Source organism: Scyliorhinus torazame, chromosome 22 (genome assembly GCF_047496885.1).
Source record: "Scyliorhinus torazame isolate Kashiwa2021f chromosome 22, sScyTor2.1, whole genome shotgun sequence".
Classification (NCBI taxonomy): domain Eukaryota; kingdom Metazoa; phylum Chordata; class Chondrichthyes; order Carcharhiniformes; family Scyliorhinidae; genus Scyliorhinus; species Scyliorhinus torazame.
The window spans coordinates 15,775,788-15,791,677 of record NC_092728.1 but is presented as its reverse complement, the minus strand read 5'-3'; the positions used below and the strand labels follow the sequence as shown (position 1 = coordinate 15,791,677).

The window sequence follows — 15,890 nt, the reverse complement described above, 5'->3', positions numbered from 1 at the left end:
GTGTCCGTATCTCTCTCTCTCTTTCTTCCTCTCTCTCTCTCTGCACCTCTTTCTGTCTCTGTTTTTTTTTGGTCCTGTCTCTCTCTCTCCCTCCTCCTGCCCCCAGCTCTCTCTCTCTCTCCCCCTGCCCCCAGCTCTCTCTCTCTCTCTCTCTCCCTGCCCCCAGCTCTCTCTCTCTCTCTCCCCCTGCCCCCAGCTCTCTCTCTCTCTCTCTCCCCCTGCCCCCAGCTCTCTCTCTCTCTCTCTCCCCCCTGCCCCCAGCTCGCTCTCTCTCTCTCCCCCTGCCCCCAGCTCTCTCTCTCTCTCCCTCTGCCCCCTCTCCCCGCCCCCCCCTCTCTCTCTCTCCCTCTGCCCTATCTCTCTCTCCCTCTCCCTCTGCCCTATCTCTCTCTCCCCGCCCCCCTCTCTCTCTCTCTCTCTCTCTCCCTCTGCCCTATCTCTCTCTCCCTCTGCCCTATATCTCTCTCCCCTGCCCTGTCTCTCTCTCTCCCTCTGCCCCCTCTCTCTCCCCTGCCCTGTGTCTCTCTCTCTTTCTCTCTCCCCTGCCCCATCTCTCTCTCCCCCTGCCCCATCTCTCTCTCCCCCTGCCCCATCTCTCTCTCCCCGTGCCCCATCTCTCTCTCTCCCCCGCCCTGTCTCTCTCTCCGTCTCTCTCACCCTGCCCTGTCTCTCTCTCACCCTGCCCTGTCTCTCTCTCACCCCGCCCTGTCTCTCTCCCCCTGTCCCCCCCTCTCTCCCCCTGCCCTGTCTCTCTCTCCCCTGCCCCCTCTCTCTCTCTCTCCCCTGCCCTGTCTCTCTCTCTCCCCTGCCCTGTCTCTCTCTCCCCTGCCCTGTCTCTTTCTCCCCCTGCCCCTCTCTCTCTCCCCTGCCCTGTCTCTCTCTCCCCTGCCCTGTCTCTCTCTCCCCTGTCCTGTCTCTCTCTCTCTCCCTGCCCCTCTCTCTGTCTCCCGCTGCCCCCTCTCTCTCCCCCTGCCCTGTCTCTCTCTCTCTCCCACCCCCCCACTCCATCTCTCTCTCTCCGCCGCCCTGTCTCCCTCTCTCTCTCTTTATCTCTCCCGCTGCCCCATCTCTCTTTCTCCCCCTGTCCCGTCTCTCTCTCTCTCCCCCTGCCCCTGCCCCCCTCTCTTTTAAATATTTTTACCAATGAAGGAGCAATTTAGCGTGGCCAATCCACCTACCCTTCACATCTTTGGGTTGTGGGAGCGAGACCCACGCAAACACGGGGAGAACGTGCAAACTCCACATGGACAGTGACGCAGGGACTCTCTCTCTTTCCCTGCCCACCGTGTCTGCTACTCTCTCTGGGTTTTTGCCCCGTGCCCTCGACCCGGGCTGCGTGGCTGATGACGGGCAGCTCAGCGAGGCTGCGCATCCCCGTGGGCTGGTGTCCTCAGGACAGGAGGTGGGCATTCGGCACGGCGAGACTGTCCCAGCATTCAATGGGATTGTACCCGATGCTCCCTCTGGCTGGGTTCCGTAGCCCTCAGCACGCAACAAAGATTGGCCAAGCTCAGCTTTCGCAACCCCCATTGAGACGCAGAATCCACACACACGGGTGGAGAGGGGGAGAAGGGCCCAGAATGTGCGGAGGAATGCATCTCCGGAATGTTCCTTCCTTCCTTCTGCTTCTAAACACCCCCCCCCCTCCTCCCTGGGGGAGGCACTGCTAATGTCACTGAGCCAGGAATCCAGGCCCAGATTTGGGGTTCGTGTCCCACCACAGGAACTCGGTGAAATTTGAATTCAATAAAACTTTGAATTAAAAGTCTAAAGATGTTCATGAAACTATTGTCGGTTGTCATCAAAGCCCGTCTGGTTCACTAATGTCCCTTGTAGGAGTTAAATCTGTCACCCGTACCCCAGTCTGGCCTACATGTGACTCCAGACCCCCTCATCCTGGACACACACACGCACACAACAATGTGGTCAACTCTCAAAACACCTTGCGAAATGGAGTTGAGGACGGCCCGATTTGCAGGCCCAGCTCACATCCCGTCAAATAATATATTTTTTAAATCCTTTAATTATTTGAACAGCGTCAATCAGACCAGTCTGAACTCAAGGCCGCACAGATATAGTTTTTCCCAGGAATGGGTGTAAACATACGGACACTCACTTTTACGCACGCATGTTTGCTCACTCTGACACGCTCGCAGGAGCACGCACTTGGACTCGGCCACACGGACTCTCACAAGCGCACGCTGGCACAGGCGTGCACTCTAACTTGCGGCACATTCTTGGCGCATGTGCTCGCTTGCGTGCACAGCCCAACAGACACTCGTAACGCGCCCACTGACACGCTCGCTCACACCCGGTGACACACTGGCTAACTTGCTCTGGCTCCCTCGCGCTCGCACTGGCTCCCTCGCTCTCGCTCCGTCTCCCTCGCGCTCGCTCCGTCTCCCTCGCGCTCCCTCCGTCTCCCTCGCGCTCGCTCCGTCTCCCTCGCGCTCGCTCCGTCTCCCTCGCGCTCGCTCCGTCTCCCTCGCGCTCGCTCCGTCTCCCTCGCGCTCGCTCCGTCTCCCTCGCGCTCGCTCCGTCTCCCTCGCGCTCACACTGGCTCCCTCGCTCTCGCTCCGTCTCCCTCGCGCTCGCACCGGCTCCCTCGCGCTCGCTCCGTCTCCCTCGCGTTCGCTCCGTTTCCCTCGCGCTCGCTCCGTCTCCCTCGCGCTCGCTCCGTCTCCCTCGCGCTCGCTCCGCCTCCCTCGCGCTCGCTCCGTCTCCCTCGCGCTCGCTCCGTCTCCCTTCGCGCTCGCTCCGTCTCCCTCGCGCTCGCTCCGTCTCCCTCGCGCTCGCTCCGTCTCCCTCGCGCTCGCTCCGTCTCCCTCGCGCTCGCTCCGTCTCCCTCGCGCTCGCTCCGTCTCCCTCGCGCTCGCTCCGTCTCCCTCGCGCTCGCTCCGTCTCCCTCGCGCTCGCTCCGTCTCCCTCGCGCTCGCTCCGTCTCCCTCGCGCTCGCTCCGTCTCCCTCGCGCTCGCTCCGTCTCCCTCGCGCTCGCTCCGTCTCCCTCGCGCTCGCTCCGTCTCCCTCGCGCTCGCTCCGTCTCCCTCGCGCTCGCTCCGTCTCCCTCGCGCTCGCACTGCCTCCCTCGCGCGTGCTCTGTTGCCCTCGCGCTCGATCCGTCTCCCTCGCGCTCGATCCGTCTCCCTCGCGCTCGCTCCGTCTCCCTTGCGCTCGCTCCGGCTCCCTCGCGCTCGCTCCGTCTCCCTCGCGCTCGCACTGCCTCCCTCGCGCGTGCTCTGTTGCCCTCGCGCTCGATCCGTCTCCCTCGCGCTCGCTCCGTCTCCCTTGCGCTCGCTCCGGCTCCCTCGCGCTCGCTCCGGCTCCCTCGCGCTCGCTCCGGCTCCCTCGCGCTCGCTCCGGCTCCCTCGCCCTCGCTCCGGCTCCCTCGCCCTCGCTCCGGCTCCCTCGCCCTCGCTCCGGCTCCGGCTCCCTCGCCCTCGCTCCGGCTCCGGCTCCCTCGCCCTCGCTCCGGCTCCCTCGCCCTCGCTCCGGCTCCCTCGCCCTCGCTCCGTCTCCCTCGCGCTCGCTCCGTCTCCCTCGCGCTCGCTCCGTCTCCCTCGCGCTCGCTCCGTCTCCCTCGCGCTCGCTCCGTCTCCCTCGCGCTCGCTCCAGCTCCCTCGCGCTCACTCCGGCTCCCTCGCCCTCGCTCCGGCTCCCTTCGCTCGCTCCGGCTCCCTCGCCCTCGCTCCGGCTCCCTCGTCCGCTCTGGTTCACCCCTATTCGCTCCAACAACCTCTTCCATGCCCAAGTCCCCCCTCACGCAAGAATGCTGACAGGCCTGCGCACACGTTTAATGCATGCTGGCACACACATGTGCACCTACCCTGATCGTGCTAGCAAGCATGCGCACACGCTGTAACTCGCGCGCGCAGGCAGACTCGTGCACGCAGCCAATCTGTGCATCTTGACTCGCCCGTGCACACGCTCGAACGCACTAAAGAAACAGTCTGCCTGCGGGGAAAGTTGAAACTTCACGTCAGCAACAAAACTGCCAAAACTGGCGATGCAGAATTGATGTAAGGGTTACAGAAAAGGAAATGGTTTGTCAAGCCTTCCCTCTCGACTGAGTGTCAACACCACACACTGTGAGCTGCACCTCCGGAATCTCAACCAAGCAGCTCAGAAATGAGTCATTTTAATACTGCCTTATCTGACCATGTAACCTGATCTCTTTGCAAAAACCCATTTGCTCCTTCAGAAACCACATCCCCCTTGGAGATGATGGCTCCAGTAAGCAATTCTCTACGGGGCATATCCGTGGAGGCAGGAGATTTGTGGAATGGAACATCCTGGAGCTCAGAACCCCGTCTGGAGTAACTCCCAGGCCCCGTTCCTCAGGAAGGAGAGAGTGACCTTGGAAAGGGGTCACTCAGAGACTAATTACTCAGATGGGAGCAACTATGTTCTGTTCCAGGCCCTGTTCCTCAGGAAGGATATAGTGACCTTGGAAGGGGTCACTAATGGACTAATTGCGAAGATGGGAGTAACTGTGCTCAGCTCCAGGCCCCGCACCTCAAGAAGGATATATTGGCTTTTAAAGGGGTCACTGAGAGATGAATTGCGCAGATGGGAGTAACTGTTCCGTTCCAGGCCCCGCACCTTAGGAAGGATATATTGGCCTTGGAAGGGGGTCACTGAGAGACTAAATGCACAGATGGGAGTAACTATGCTCAGTTCCAGGCCCCACACCTCAAGAAGGATATATTGGCCTTGGAAGAGGGGTCACTGAGAGACTAATTGCGCAGATGGGAGTAACTATGCTCAGTTCCAGGCCCCACACCTCAAGAAGGATATATTGGCCTTGGAATGGGTGCAGTGCAGAGGAATCCCGGGGCTGAAAGGGTTAAGTTGAGACAGGTCGTACCGACTGACCTTGTATTCTCTCGAGTATGAAAGTACTCGATCACAATTGGCAACCCCATGGCCCAAACTCACCATTACCGTCAAACCGAGGGATCAACCCTGCTTCAATGAAGAGTGCAGGAGAGCATGCAGCGCAAGGCAGAACTAAAAATGAGGTGCCAATCTGGTGAAGCTACAACACAGGACTACTTGCATTGCGCACATCATAAGCAGCAAATGATGGACAGAGCCAAGCGATCGCACAACCAATGGATCAGATCTAAGCTCTGCAGTGCTACTGTTTCACAAATATCCAAGCTCGAGTCACAGACAGACTCTCGGCGGTTGTGGCAAGGACTAAACAACATAACGGGCTACAAAGCGAAGCCGAACAGTATCTCTGGCAGCAGCGCACCCCTCCCTGATGAACTCAATGCATTCTATGCTCGGTTCGAGCAGGTAACCAACAATCCGCTGGCGAGTGCCCCAGCAGCCCATAATTCACCCATACCCACCATCACAGCTTCCGAAGTCAGATTGGCCTTCCTGAACCCTCGGAAGGCGACGGGCCCGGACGGGATCCCTGGTCGTGCACTCAGAGCCTGCGCGGACCAGCTGGCAGAGGTATTCGCGGACATCTTTAACCTGTCCCTACTCCACTCCGAGGTCCCCACCTGCTTCAAGAAGACCACCATCATACCGGTGCCAAAGAAGAACCAGGCAACGTGTCTCAATGACTACCGTCCGGTGGCCCTGACTTCAGTCGTAATGAAGTGCTTCGAGAGGTTGATCATGAAGCGCATCACCTCCATACTCCCAGAACGCCTTGATCCACTGCAATTCGCATACCGCTGCAACCGGTCCACATCAGACACCATTTCCCTGGCCCTACACTCATCCCTAGAGTATCTCGAAAACAAGGACTCCTACATCAGACTCCTATTTATTGATTACAGCTCCGCCTTCAACACCATAATCCCAGCCAAGCTCATGTCAAAGCTCCAAAACCTAGGACTTGGCTCCCCACTCTGCAACTGGATCCTCGGTTTTCTGACCAACAGACCACAATCAGTAAGAATGAACAACAACACCTCCTCCACAATAGTCCTCAACACCGGGGCCCCGCAAGGCTGCGTACTTAGCCCCCTACTCTACTCCCTGTACACACACGACTGCGTGGCAAAATTTGGTTCCAACTCCATCTACAAGTTTGCTGACGATACGACCATAGTGGGCCGGATCTCGAATAACGATGAGTCAGAATACAGGAGGGAGATAGAGAACCTAGTGGAGTGGTGTAGCGACAACAATCTCTCCCTCAATGCCAGCAAAACTAAAGAGCTGGTCATTGACTTCAGGAAGCAAAGTACTGTACACACCCCTGTCAGCATCAACGGGGCCGAGGTGGAGATGGTTAGCAGTTTCAAATTCCTAGGGGTGCACATCTCCAAAAATCTGTCCTGGTCCACCCACGTCGACGCTACCACCAAGAAAGCACAACAGCGCCTATACTTCCTCAGGAAACTAAGGAAATTTGGCATCTCCACATTAACCCTGACCAACTTTTACAGATGCACCATAGAAAGCATCCTATCGGGCTGCATCACAGCCTGGTATGGCAACTGCTCGGCCCAGGACCGCAAGAAACTTCAGAGAGTCGTGCACACCGCCCAGTCCATCACACGAACCTGCCTCCCATCCATTGACTCCATCTACACCTCCCGCTGCCTGGTGAAAACGGGCAGCATAATCAAAGATCCCTCCCGCCCGGATTACTCACTCTTCCAACTTCTTCCATCGGGCAGGAGATACAGAAGTCTGAGAACACGCAGGAACAGACTCAAAATCAGCGTCTTCCCCACTGTCACCAGACTCCTAAACAACCCTCTTATGGACTGACCTCATTAACACTACACCCTGTATGCTTCATCCGATGCCAGTGCTTTTGTAGTTACATTGTGGACCTTGTGTTGCCCTATTATGTATTTTTCTTTTATTTCCTTTCCACGTCTTTAATGATCTGTTGAGCTGCTCGCAGAAAAATACTTTTCACTGCACCTCGGTACACGTGACACTAAACAAATCCAATCCAATCCAATATCCCAATCCCCAATGATGGACGAGCCCAGCACATCAGTGTAAAAGACAAGATCCAAAGCTTTTGCAACGATTTTTAGCCAGAAATGCCGAGCAGATGATCCATCTCGGTCTCCTCCGAGGTCCCCAGCATCACAGATGTCAGTCTTCAGCCAATTCGATTCACTCCACATGATACCAAGGAATGGCTGAAAGTACTGGATACTGCAACTGCTCTGGGCCCTGACAATCCCGGCAATAGTATTGAAGACTTGTGCTCCAGAACTTGCCAAGCTGTTCCAGTACAGCTACAACACTGGCATCTACCCGATAAATTGCCCACATAAAATGCAGGACAAATCTAACCCAGCCAATTAGTGCCCGTCAGTAAAGTGATGGAATATGTGTCATTAAGCAGCACTTGCACAAAGTTAACCTGTTCTTAAATTCCCCCGATTTGATTTATTATTGACTGTCTGACATTGACAGCGCTCCCTCAGTACTGACCCTCCGACAGTGGGGTGCTCCCTCAGCACTGACCCTCCGACAGTGCGGCGCTCCCTCAGTACTGACCCTCCGACAGTGGGGTGCTCCCTCAGCACTGACCCTCCGACAGTGCAGCGCTCCCTCAGTACTGACCCTCCGACAGTGGGGTGCTCCCTCAGCACTGACCCTCCGACAGTGCGGCAGTCCCTCAGTACTGACCCTCCGACAGTGCGGCGCTCCCTCAGCACTGACCCTCCGACAGTGCGGCGCTCCCTCAGCACTGACCCTCCGACAGTGCGGCGCTCCCTCAGCACTGACCCTCCGACAGTGCGGCGCTCCCTCAGCACTGACCCTCCGACAGTGCGGTGCTCCCTCAGCACTGACCCTCCGACAGTGCGGCGCTCCCTCAGCACTGACCCTCCGACAGTGCGGCGCTCCCTCAGCACTGACCCTCCGACAGTGCGGCGCTCCCTCAGCACTGACCCTCCGACAGTGCGGCGCTCACTCAGCACTGACCCTCCGACAGTGCGGCGCTCCCTCAGCACTGACCCTCCGACAGTGCGGCGCTCCCTCAGCACTGACCCTCCGACAGTGCGGCGCTCCCTCAGCACTGACCCTCCGACAGTGCGGCGCTCCCTCAGCACTGACCCTCCGACAGTGCGGCGCTCCCTCAGCACTGACCCTCCGACAGTGCGGCGCTCCCTCAGCACTGACACTCCCGACACTGCGGCACTCCCTCAGCACTGACCCTCTGACAGTGCGGCGCCCCCTCAGCACTGACCCTCCGACAGTGCGGTGCTCCCTCAGCACTGACCCTCCGACAGTGCGGCGCTCCCTCAGTACTGACCCTCCGACAGTGCGGCGCTCCCTCAGCACTGATCCTCCGACAGTGCGGCGCTCCCTCAGCACTGACCCTCCGACAGTGCGGCGCTCCCTCAGCACTGACCCTCCGACAGTGCGGCGCTCCCTCAGCAGTGACCCTCCGACAGTGCGGCGTTCCCTCAGCACTGACCCTCCGACAGTGCGGCGCTCCCTCAGAACTGACCCTCCGACAGTGCGGCGCTCCCTCAGCACTGACCCTCCGACAGTGCGGCGCTCCCTCAGCACTGACCCTCCGACAGTGCGGCGCTCCCTCAGCACTGACCCTCCGACAGTGCGGCGCTCCCTCAGCACTGACCCTCCGACAGTGCGGCGCTCCGTCAGCACTGACCCTCCGACAGTGCGGCGCTCCCTCAGAACTGACCCTCCGACAGTGCAGCGCTCCCTCAGCACTGACCCTCCGACAGTGCAGCGCTCTCTCAGCACTGACCCTCCGACAGTGCAGCGCTCCCTCAGCACTGACCCTCTGACAGTGCGGCGCTCCCTCAGCACTGACCCTCCGACAGTGCGGCGCTCCCTCAGCACTGACCCTCCGACAGTGCGGCGCTCACTCAGCACTGACCGTCCGACAGTGCAGCGCTCTCTCAGCACTGACCCTCCGACAGTGCAGCGCTCCCTCAGCACTGACCCTCTGACAGTGCGGCGCTCCCTCAGCACTGACCCTCCGACAGTGCGGCGCTCCCTCAGCACTGACCCTCCGACAGTGCGGCGCTCACTCAGCACTGACCCTCCGACAGTGCGGTGCTCTCTCAGCACTGACCCTCCGATAGTGCGGCGCTCCCTCAGCATTGACCTTCTGACAGTGCGGCGCTCCCTCAGCACTGACCCTCTGACAGTGCAGCGCTCGCTCAGCACTGACCCTCCGACAGTGCAGCGCTCCCTCAGCACTGACCCTCCAACAGTGCGGCACTCCCTCAGCACTGACCCTCCGACAGTGCGGTGCTCCCTCAGCACTGATCCTCCGACAGTGCGGCGCTCCCTCAGCACTGACCCTCCGACAGTGCGGTGCTCCCTCAGCACTGACCCTCCGACAGTGCGGCGCTCCCTCAGCACTGACCCTCCGACAGTGCGGTGCTCCCTCAGCACTGACCCTCTGACAGTGCGGCGCTCCCTCAGCAGTAACCCTTCGACATGCACTTTCCGAGAGGCCAGAGCTGCAGTCTGTCTGGACTTGTCTGATCTCCTGAGCATCTGGCATCATATTTCCATTTCTCTCCAACTTGCCCGTTGACTCATTGACCATTTGCCGCTGTGCAGCAGTGTGACCCAGCAGCTTTAGTGCTTGGGGACCACAGAGGAGCCTGGTTTGGGGTGGGGAGGGGTGATGATGGGGGTAGCGAGGGGCCTGATGATGGGGGTGGGGAGGGGCCTTTGCCACTGGCAGCTCAGACTGTCTCTCGTATTCACACAGGTGCTGTGAGGACTGTCAGCAGTGGGTGCCCGGGGTGATGTTTGGAGCTCGCAAGAGGAGATTCAAATTCTACTGCGCTGAATGTCGAGGCAAGTATTCCGAACCCGCAGCCCGGTGAACCATGCCACCCCACCCCAATCCTGTCATTCCCTTCCCTCTCTCTGCCCCACTTGGCTGCATCAGGGACTCGCCCATCCCTACCCCCCCCACTACCCCAACCTCCGTCAAGGGAACCAGGCAGTCTTCACAACCCTCCCCTGTCAGCTTTTTAAAAATCCTCCAAGCCACCCGATTATGGGTCAAGTACCCCTCACTAACATGTGCGTCACTAACACAAACCCGCGTGCGCCCACACACAAGCAGGTGTTTGTGTGTATGCACATATATGGGTGAGTGCGCGCACGTGTTGTGTGAGTGCACGCATCTTTCTGGGCGCATGCGCATTTGTGTTTGCGAGCGTGCATGCGTGTGTTTGTATGTGCGCACATGTTTGTGTGCGTATGTGTTTGTGTGCTCGCACCCGTGTTTGTGTGGCTGCCCGTGTCTCTGTGGGTGCCCATGTTTGTGTGGGCGCGCCTGTGTTTGTGTGGGCGCGCCTGTGTTTGTGTGGGCGCGCCTGTGTTTGTGTGGGCGCGCCTGTGTTTGTGTGGGCGCGCCTGTGTGTGTGGGCGCGCCTGTGTTTGTGTGGGCGCGCCTGTGTTTGTGTGGGCGCGCCTGTGTTTGTGTGGGCGCGCCTGTGTTTGTGTGGGCGCGCCTGTGTTTGTGTGGGCGTGCTCGTGTTTGTGTGGGCGCACCTGTGTTTGTGTGGGCGCGCCTGTGTTTGTGTGGGCGCGCCTGTGTTTGTGTGGGCGCGCCTGTGTTTGTGTGGGCGCGCCTGTGTTTGTGTGGGCGCGCCTGTGTTTGTGTGGGCGCGCCTGTGTTTTGTGTGGGCGCGCCTGTGTTTGTGTGGGCGCGCCTGTGTTTGTGTGGGCGCGCCTGTGTTTGTGTGGGCGCGTCTGTGTTTGTGTGGGCGCGTCTGTGTTTGTGTGGGCGCGTCTGTGTTTGTGTGGGCGCGTCTGTGTTTGTGTGGGTGTGCTCGTGTTTGTGTGGGTGTGCTCGTGTTTGTGTGGGCGCGCCTGTGTTTGTGTGGGCGCGCCTGTGTTTGTGTGGGCGCGCCTGTGTTTGTGTGGGCGCGCCTGTGTTTGTGTGGGTGTGCTCGTGTTTTGTGTGGGCGCGCCTGTGTTTGTGTGGGTGTGCTCGTGTTTGTGTGGGCGCGCCTGTGTTTGTGTGGGTGTGCTCGTGTTTGTGTGGGCGCGCCTGTGTTTGTGTGGGTGTGCTCGTGTTTGTGTGGGCGCGCCTGTGTTTGTGTGGGTGTGCTCGTGTTTGTGTGGGCGCGCCCGTGTTTTGTGTTACATGTGCCTCTTTGTGTGCTCGTGTTTGAGTGTCTGTGTGCAGGTGTTTGTGTGTACACGTGTTTGCAAGCGTGCACGTGCTTGTGCGCATTCCCATGTGTATGTGCGCACACTTTTTTTGTATGTGAGTGTACACGTGTCTCTGCGCATGCACGTGTTTGTGCATGCATGTATTTCTGCAGATGCACGTGTTTGCAAGCATGCATGTGTTTCTACATGCAGCTGTGTTTGTGCATGCATGTGTTTGTGTGTGCTCACACATGTTTATGTGCGCTCGTACGTGGTTGTTTGCGTGCACATGTTTGTGTATGCACGTATGGGTTTGTACATGGGCACATGTTTGTGCATGCATGTGTTTGTGCATGAGTGTGCACGTGTTTCTGTATGTGAGCATGCACGTGTTTGTGTGCGCGCCTGTGCTTGTATGCATCCGCAGGGGCTTGTGTACACGTGTGCGTTTGTGCGCGCGAGCATGTGCACATTTGTGTGTGTGAGCATGCACGTGTTTGCGTGTGCATGTGTGCACATATTTGTGTTTGCGTGCATGGTTTTGTGTGCGCATGCACATGTTTGCGTGCGCACATGTTTGGAATGTGCACGCATACGTGTATGTGTGTATGCGAATCTATGTGTGTATTTGTGAGGCATGTGTTTGTGTGCATGCGTACTTGTTTGCGTTACCACATGCACGTGTGTGAGTGGTACCTGACCCACCTTCCCAGCTGTGGCTTTGAGACCTGACCCCAGCGAAGTGCCCAATTTGAAGGACAATTAGTGGTGCGCAGCAAATGCCAGTCTGGTAGGCGAAACCCATACCCCTCAGAGGAAAACGAGCGCCGTGCACACGAGCATGTGCACGCAAACCTGCACACGAGCACACACGTACACAAGCACGCATGCGCGAACACAACTGTACCTCCTGCCTGGGGAATGGAATGGGTGGCAATGCACAAGACCCAGTACATCAATGGGTTAACTCGGGTAAGTGGTTTTTGAGGGGTGGGGGGGGGGGTGTTGGGTGGCAACGAGGGGGTCTGATCACCAGGAAAAGCTTAGGAAATTCAAAGAGGGTCTAAAGAGCCTGGGGAGTGGGGAGTGCGCTGGGTTTCGGAAGCTGTGAGCAGCAACTGGTCAGTAATCTGTGCCCTGGCAACAATGGCTCCAATGACGTCTCTCGGCGGCATTTATTTTTTTAAACCGTTTCTCTTCTGTTTCTTCCCCTCTACCCTAGCGAGACGCCGGGAGCTTGGGAGGAAGTTGAACTACTACAAGGTGAGAATGCGTTGTGTTGTACCTCAGCTTCTTTGGAGTTACTGGCAGGCGCCTTGATGTCCGCCTGCGTAATGCTTTCCCAGATCTCGCCCGTGTCCCCGCTGTGCTCGTTGCTGGGGTACAGCATCCGGAGGGGGCACTCGGAGCATCTTCCCATTCTGCCAGGGTGCAGTCAGTGTCCAAATGCAGCAAGACCTGGCTCGGACTGACAAGTGGCAAGTTACATTCACAGCACACAAGTGCCAGGCAATGACTGCCTCCAATATGAGAGAATCTAACCACCGCCCCGTGACATTAATATTGTTATGGGCCAGGGATCAGAAAACTCCAAAGTGTATTATTATAAACACACACAGTAAGAATTTTTATCAGCTACAACCATAAAGACCCCAGACAGCTACAGTAATCGAACAAGAACAAAGAAAAGTACAGCACAGGAACAGGCCCTTCGGCCCTCCAAGCCCGTGCCGACCATGCTGCCCGACTAAACTACAATCTTCTACACTTCCTGGGTCCGTATCCCTCTATTCCCATCCTATTCATGTATTTGTCAAGATAAACGTCACTATCGTCCCTGCTTCCACCATCTCCTCCGGCAGCGAGTTCCAGGCACCCACTACCCTCTGTGTAAAAAAACTTGCCTCGTACATCTCCTCTAAACCTTGCCCCTCGCACCTTAAACCTGTGCCCCCTAGTAATTGACCCCTCTACCCTGGGGAAAAGCCTCTGACTATCCACTCTGTCTATGCCCCTCATAATTTTGTAGACCTCTATCAGGTCGCCCCTCAACCTCCTTCGTTCCAGTGAGAACAAACCGAGTTTATTCAATCTCTCTATCTATAACCCTTAATGAATTTCCCCTTAACTGTTCCAATTCTATAACAACATCCAACTAAAACCAGAAACCCCTTTTCAAAGGTGTAGCCCAGCACACGGCATTCTTACTGGTGTAAGACTTGTTAGTGATGCTCTTCTTTTGAAACAGCAGGTTTGAATTCCGCCAGAAAGCAATGATCTCTTTTAAGTTACCAAGTAGTCTGGAAACAGCTTTTAAAATGAAGTTAGAGAGACACTTCTTTCAATCTGTGCAGTTCAAACCAGCCCAAAACTCAAAACAAAAGTAAAACCCACACAGCCACAGCCCAGCTCCACCTACACACTGACATCACTGAAGCCATGTGATAAGACAAAAACATTTCTCAAAGGGCACTTCCAGGACAATATAAAGTATCCAATTTTATTTTCCCAGTTAAGGGGCAATTTAGCGTGGCCAATCCACCTACCCTGCACATCTTCGGGTTGTGGGGGTGAGATCCACGCAGACAATGGGAGAAAGTGCAAACTCCACACGGACAGTGACCCAGAGCCGGGATTGAACCCGGGTTCTCAGCGTCCTGAGACAGCACCCATTGCATCAGCGTGTCGCCCCTTCTCCCTTGACATTCAATGGCATTACCATCGCTGAATCCCCCACAATCAACATCCTGGGGTTACCATTGATCAGAAACTGAACTGGACCCAGCCGTATAAATACTGTGGCTACCAGAGCAGGTCAGAGGGGAACAGCACTGTGGGTGTATCTACAGCATACGGGAACGGCAGCGGTTCAAGATGGCGGTTCCCCACCACCTTCTCAAGCCACAATTAAGGATTCGCAATAAATGCTGGGCCCGGCCACTAACACCCACTCCCCATTAATTAATTTTTAAAAAATCTGCGGAGAGTAACTCTCCTCCCGACCCCCCCAAAGCCTGTCCACCATCGACAAGGACACAAGTCAGGAGTGTGATGGACTCTCCCACTCGCCTGGATGAGCGCGGCTCCGACAACACTCGAGAAGCTCGACACCATCCAGGACAAAGCAGCCCCTCTCCCCCCCGCTCGATCGACACGCTAACCCCCACCTTCAACACCCACTCCCTCCACCCACCGACGCACAGCGCCAGCCGTGTGTACCATCTACAAGATGCACTACAGCCCCCTCCCCGCGCTCGATCGACACGCTAACCCACACCTTCAACATTCGCTCCTTCCACCCACCGACGCACAGCGGCAGCCGTGTGCACCGTCTACAAGATGCACTGCGGCCACTCGCCAAGGCTCCTTCGACACGCGCCACCCAAACCCGCCACCTCTACCCCCGTGAAGGACGAGGGCAGCAGACGCCACGGGGAACATCCACCGCCTGCACGTTCCCCCTCCGGCCCCCCCCCCCCCCACCCCACACACACACACACACACACACTGCTTTCTAGTCGCTCAATTGGGGCAGAGGTGGCGGGGGAGGGGGGCTGGGGGTTTGGGCGGCGCAGTGGGGGGGGGGGGGGGCAGCACAGGGAATTGGAGAGCGAGGGTCCCACATTTTGAGGCCTGGCGAGTGAGGGAGGGGTTTGGCTCGGGGCAGGGCAAGTCTTTCGATTGTGGGGACAGCGCTAGCATGTTCGCGGGACAGGACGAAAGCTTTGCATTCACTGTCACTTTCTCCCCCCCCCCCCCCCAGCGGTTCGGCTGCGGAGAGTGTGGCGGCTGCGCGGTGATGGAGGACTGTGGCATCTGCAGGGGCTGCATGGTGAGGAATACCAACCCCACCAAGAACTGGAAGTGCGTGAAGAGACGATGTCAAAAGCTGGTGAGAGGCCTGGAATAGGACATTAACCCCTCCCCCCCCCCCCTCCTTCCTTTACTCAGCACTGCCCCATCCCCCCCTTCGATGGCCCCCTTCCCCCAGCCACAACACCACCGTCCCCTTCAACACTCGCTTGAGGTCACTGTTGGGGTGCTGCCTCTGACACCGTGAGGAATCTCTCCTGGGCCATTTGCCTCCTGCTGGAGTGGGGGCGATGGAACAGCAGGCATCGGGCTTCAAAGCAAAGCCTCCCCAGCCGATCCTCAACTCTGACCTCACCCACCCACTCACCAACTTCCCACCGATTGCATCCCAATCTACATGTTCCCAAATGCTGGGGACAGTGAAGTAAACAAACAGCGCAATGCCAACTTCAGCCGCCGGGCAAGAATGTCAATCACTGTGAACCCACAACAGCATCTGGCTGGCGCAGGTATTCCCCTGTCTATACTTCCAATAAAGTACATACAGAACACTGCACTGTCGGAGGGTCAGTGCTGAGGGAGCGCCGCACTGTCGGAGGGTCAGTGCTGAGGGAGTGCCGCACTGTCGGAGGGTCAGTGTTGAGGGAGCGCCGCACTGTCGGAGGGTCAGTGCTGAGGGAGCGCCACACTGTCGGAGGGTCAGTGCTGAGGGAGCGCCGCACTGTCGGAGGGTCAGTGCTGAGGGAGCACCGCACTGTCGGAGGGTCAGTGTTGAGGGAGCACCGCAATGTCGGAGGGTCAGTGTTGAGGGAGCACCGCACTGTCGGAGGGTCAGTGCTGAGGGAGCACCGCACTGTCGGAGGGTCAGTGTTGAGGGAGCACCGCACTGTCGGAGGGTCAGTGCTGAGGGAGCACCGCACTGTCGGAGGGTCAGTACTGAGGGAGTGCCGCACTGTCGGAGGGTCAGTGCTGAGGGAGTGCC

At 57.9% G+C, this 15,890-nt stretch overlaps 1 protein-coding gene across 1 annotated transcript in view; it reads left to right on the top strand.

The window, feature by feature from the left end:
* The window catches only part of LOC140399439 (uncharacterized), a 165,152-nt gene that overhangs the window by 41,853 nt on the left and 107,409 nt on the right, over positions 1-15,890 (top strand). Inside the window, exons 6-8 of the mRNA XM_072489017.1 lie at positions 9,696-9,784; positions 12,318-12,358; positions 14,859-14,987. Coding sequence (XP_072345118.1) covers positions 9,696-9,784; positions 12,318-12,358; positions 14,859-14,987 — 259 coding nt within the window. The remainder of the gene's footprint in view (positions 1-9,695; positions 9,785-12,317; positions 12,359-14,858; positions 14,988-15,890) is intronic.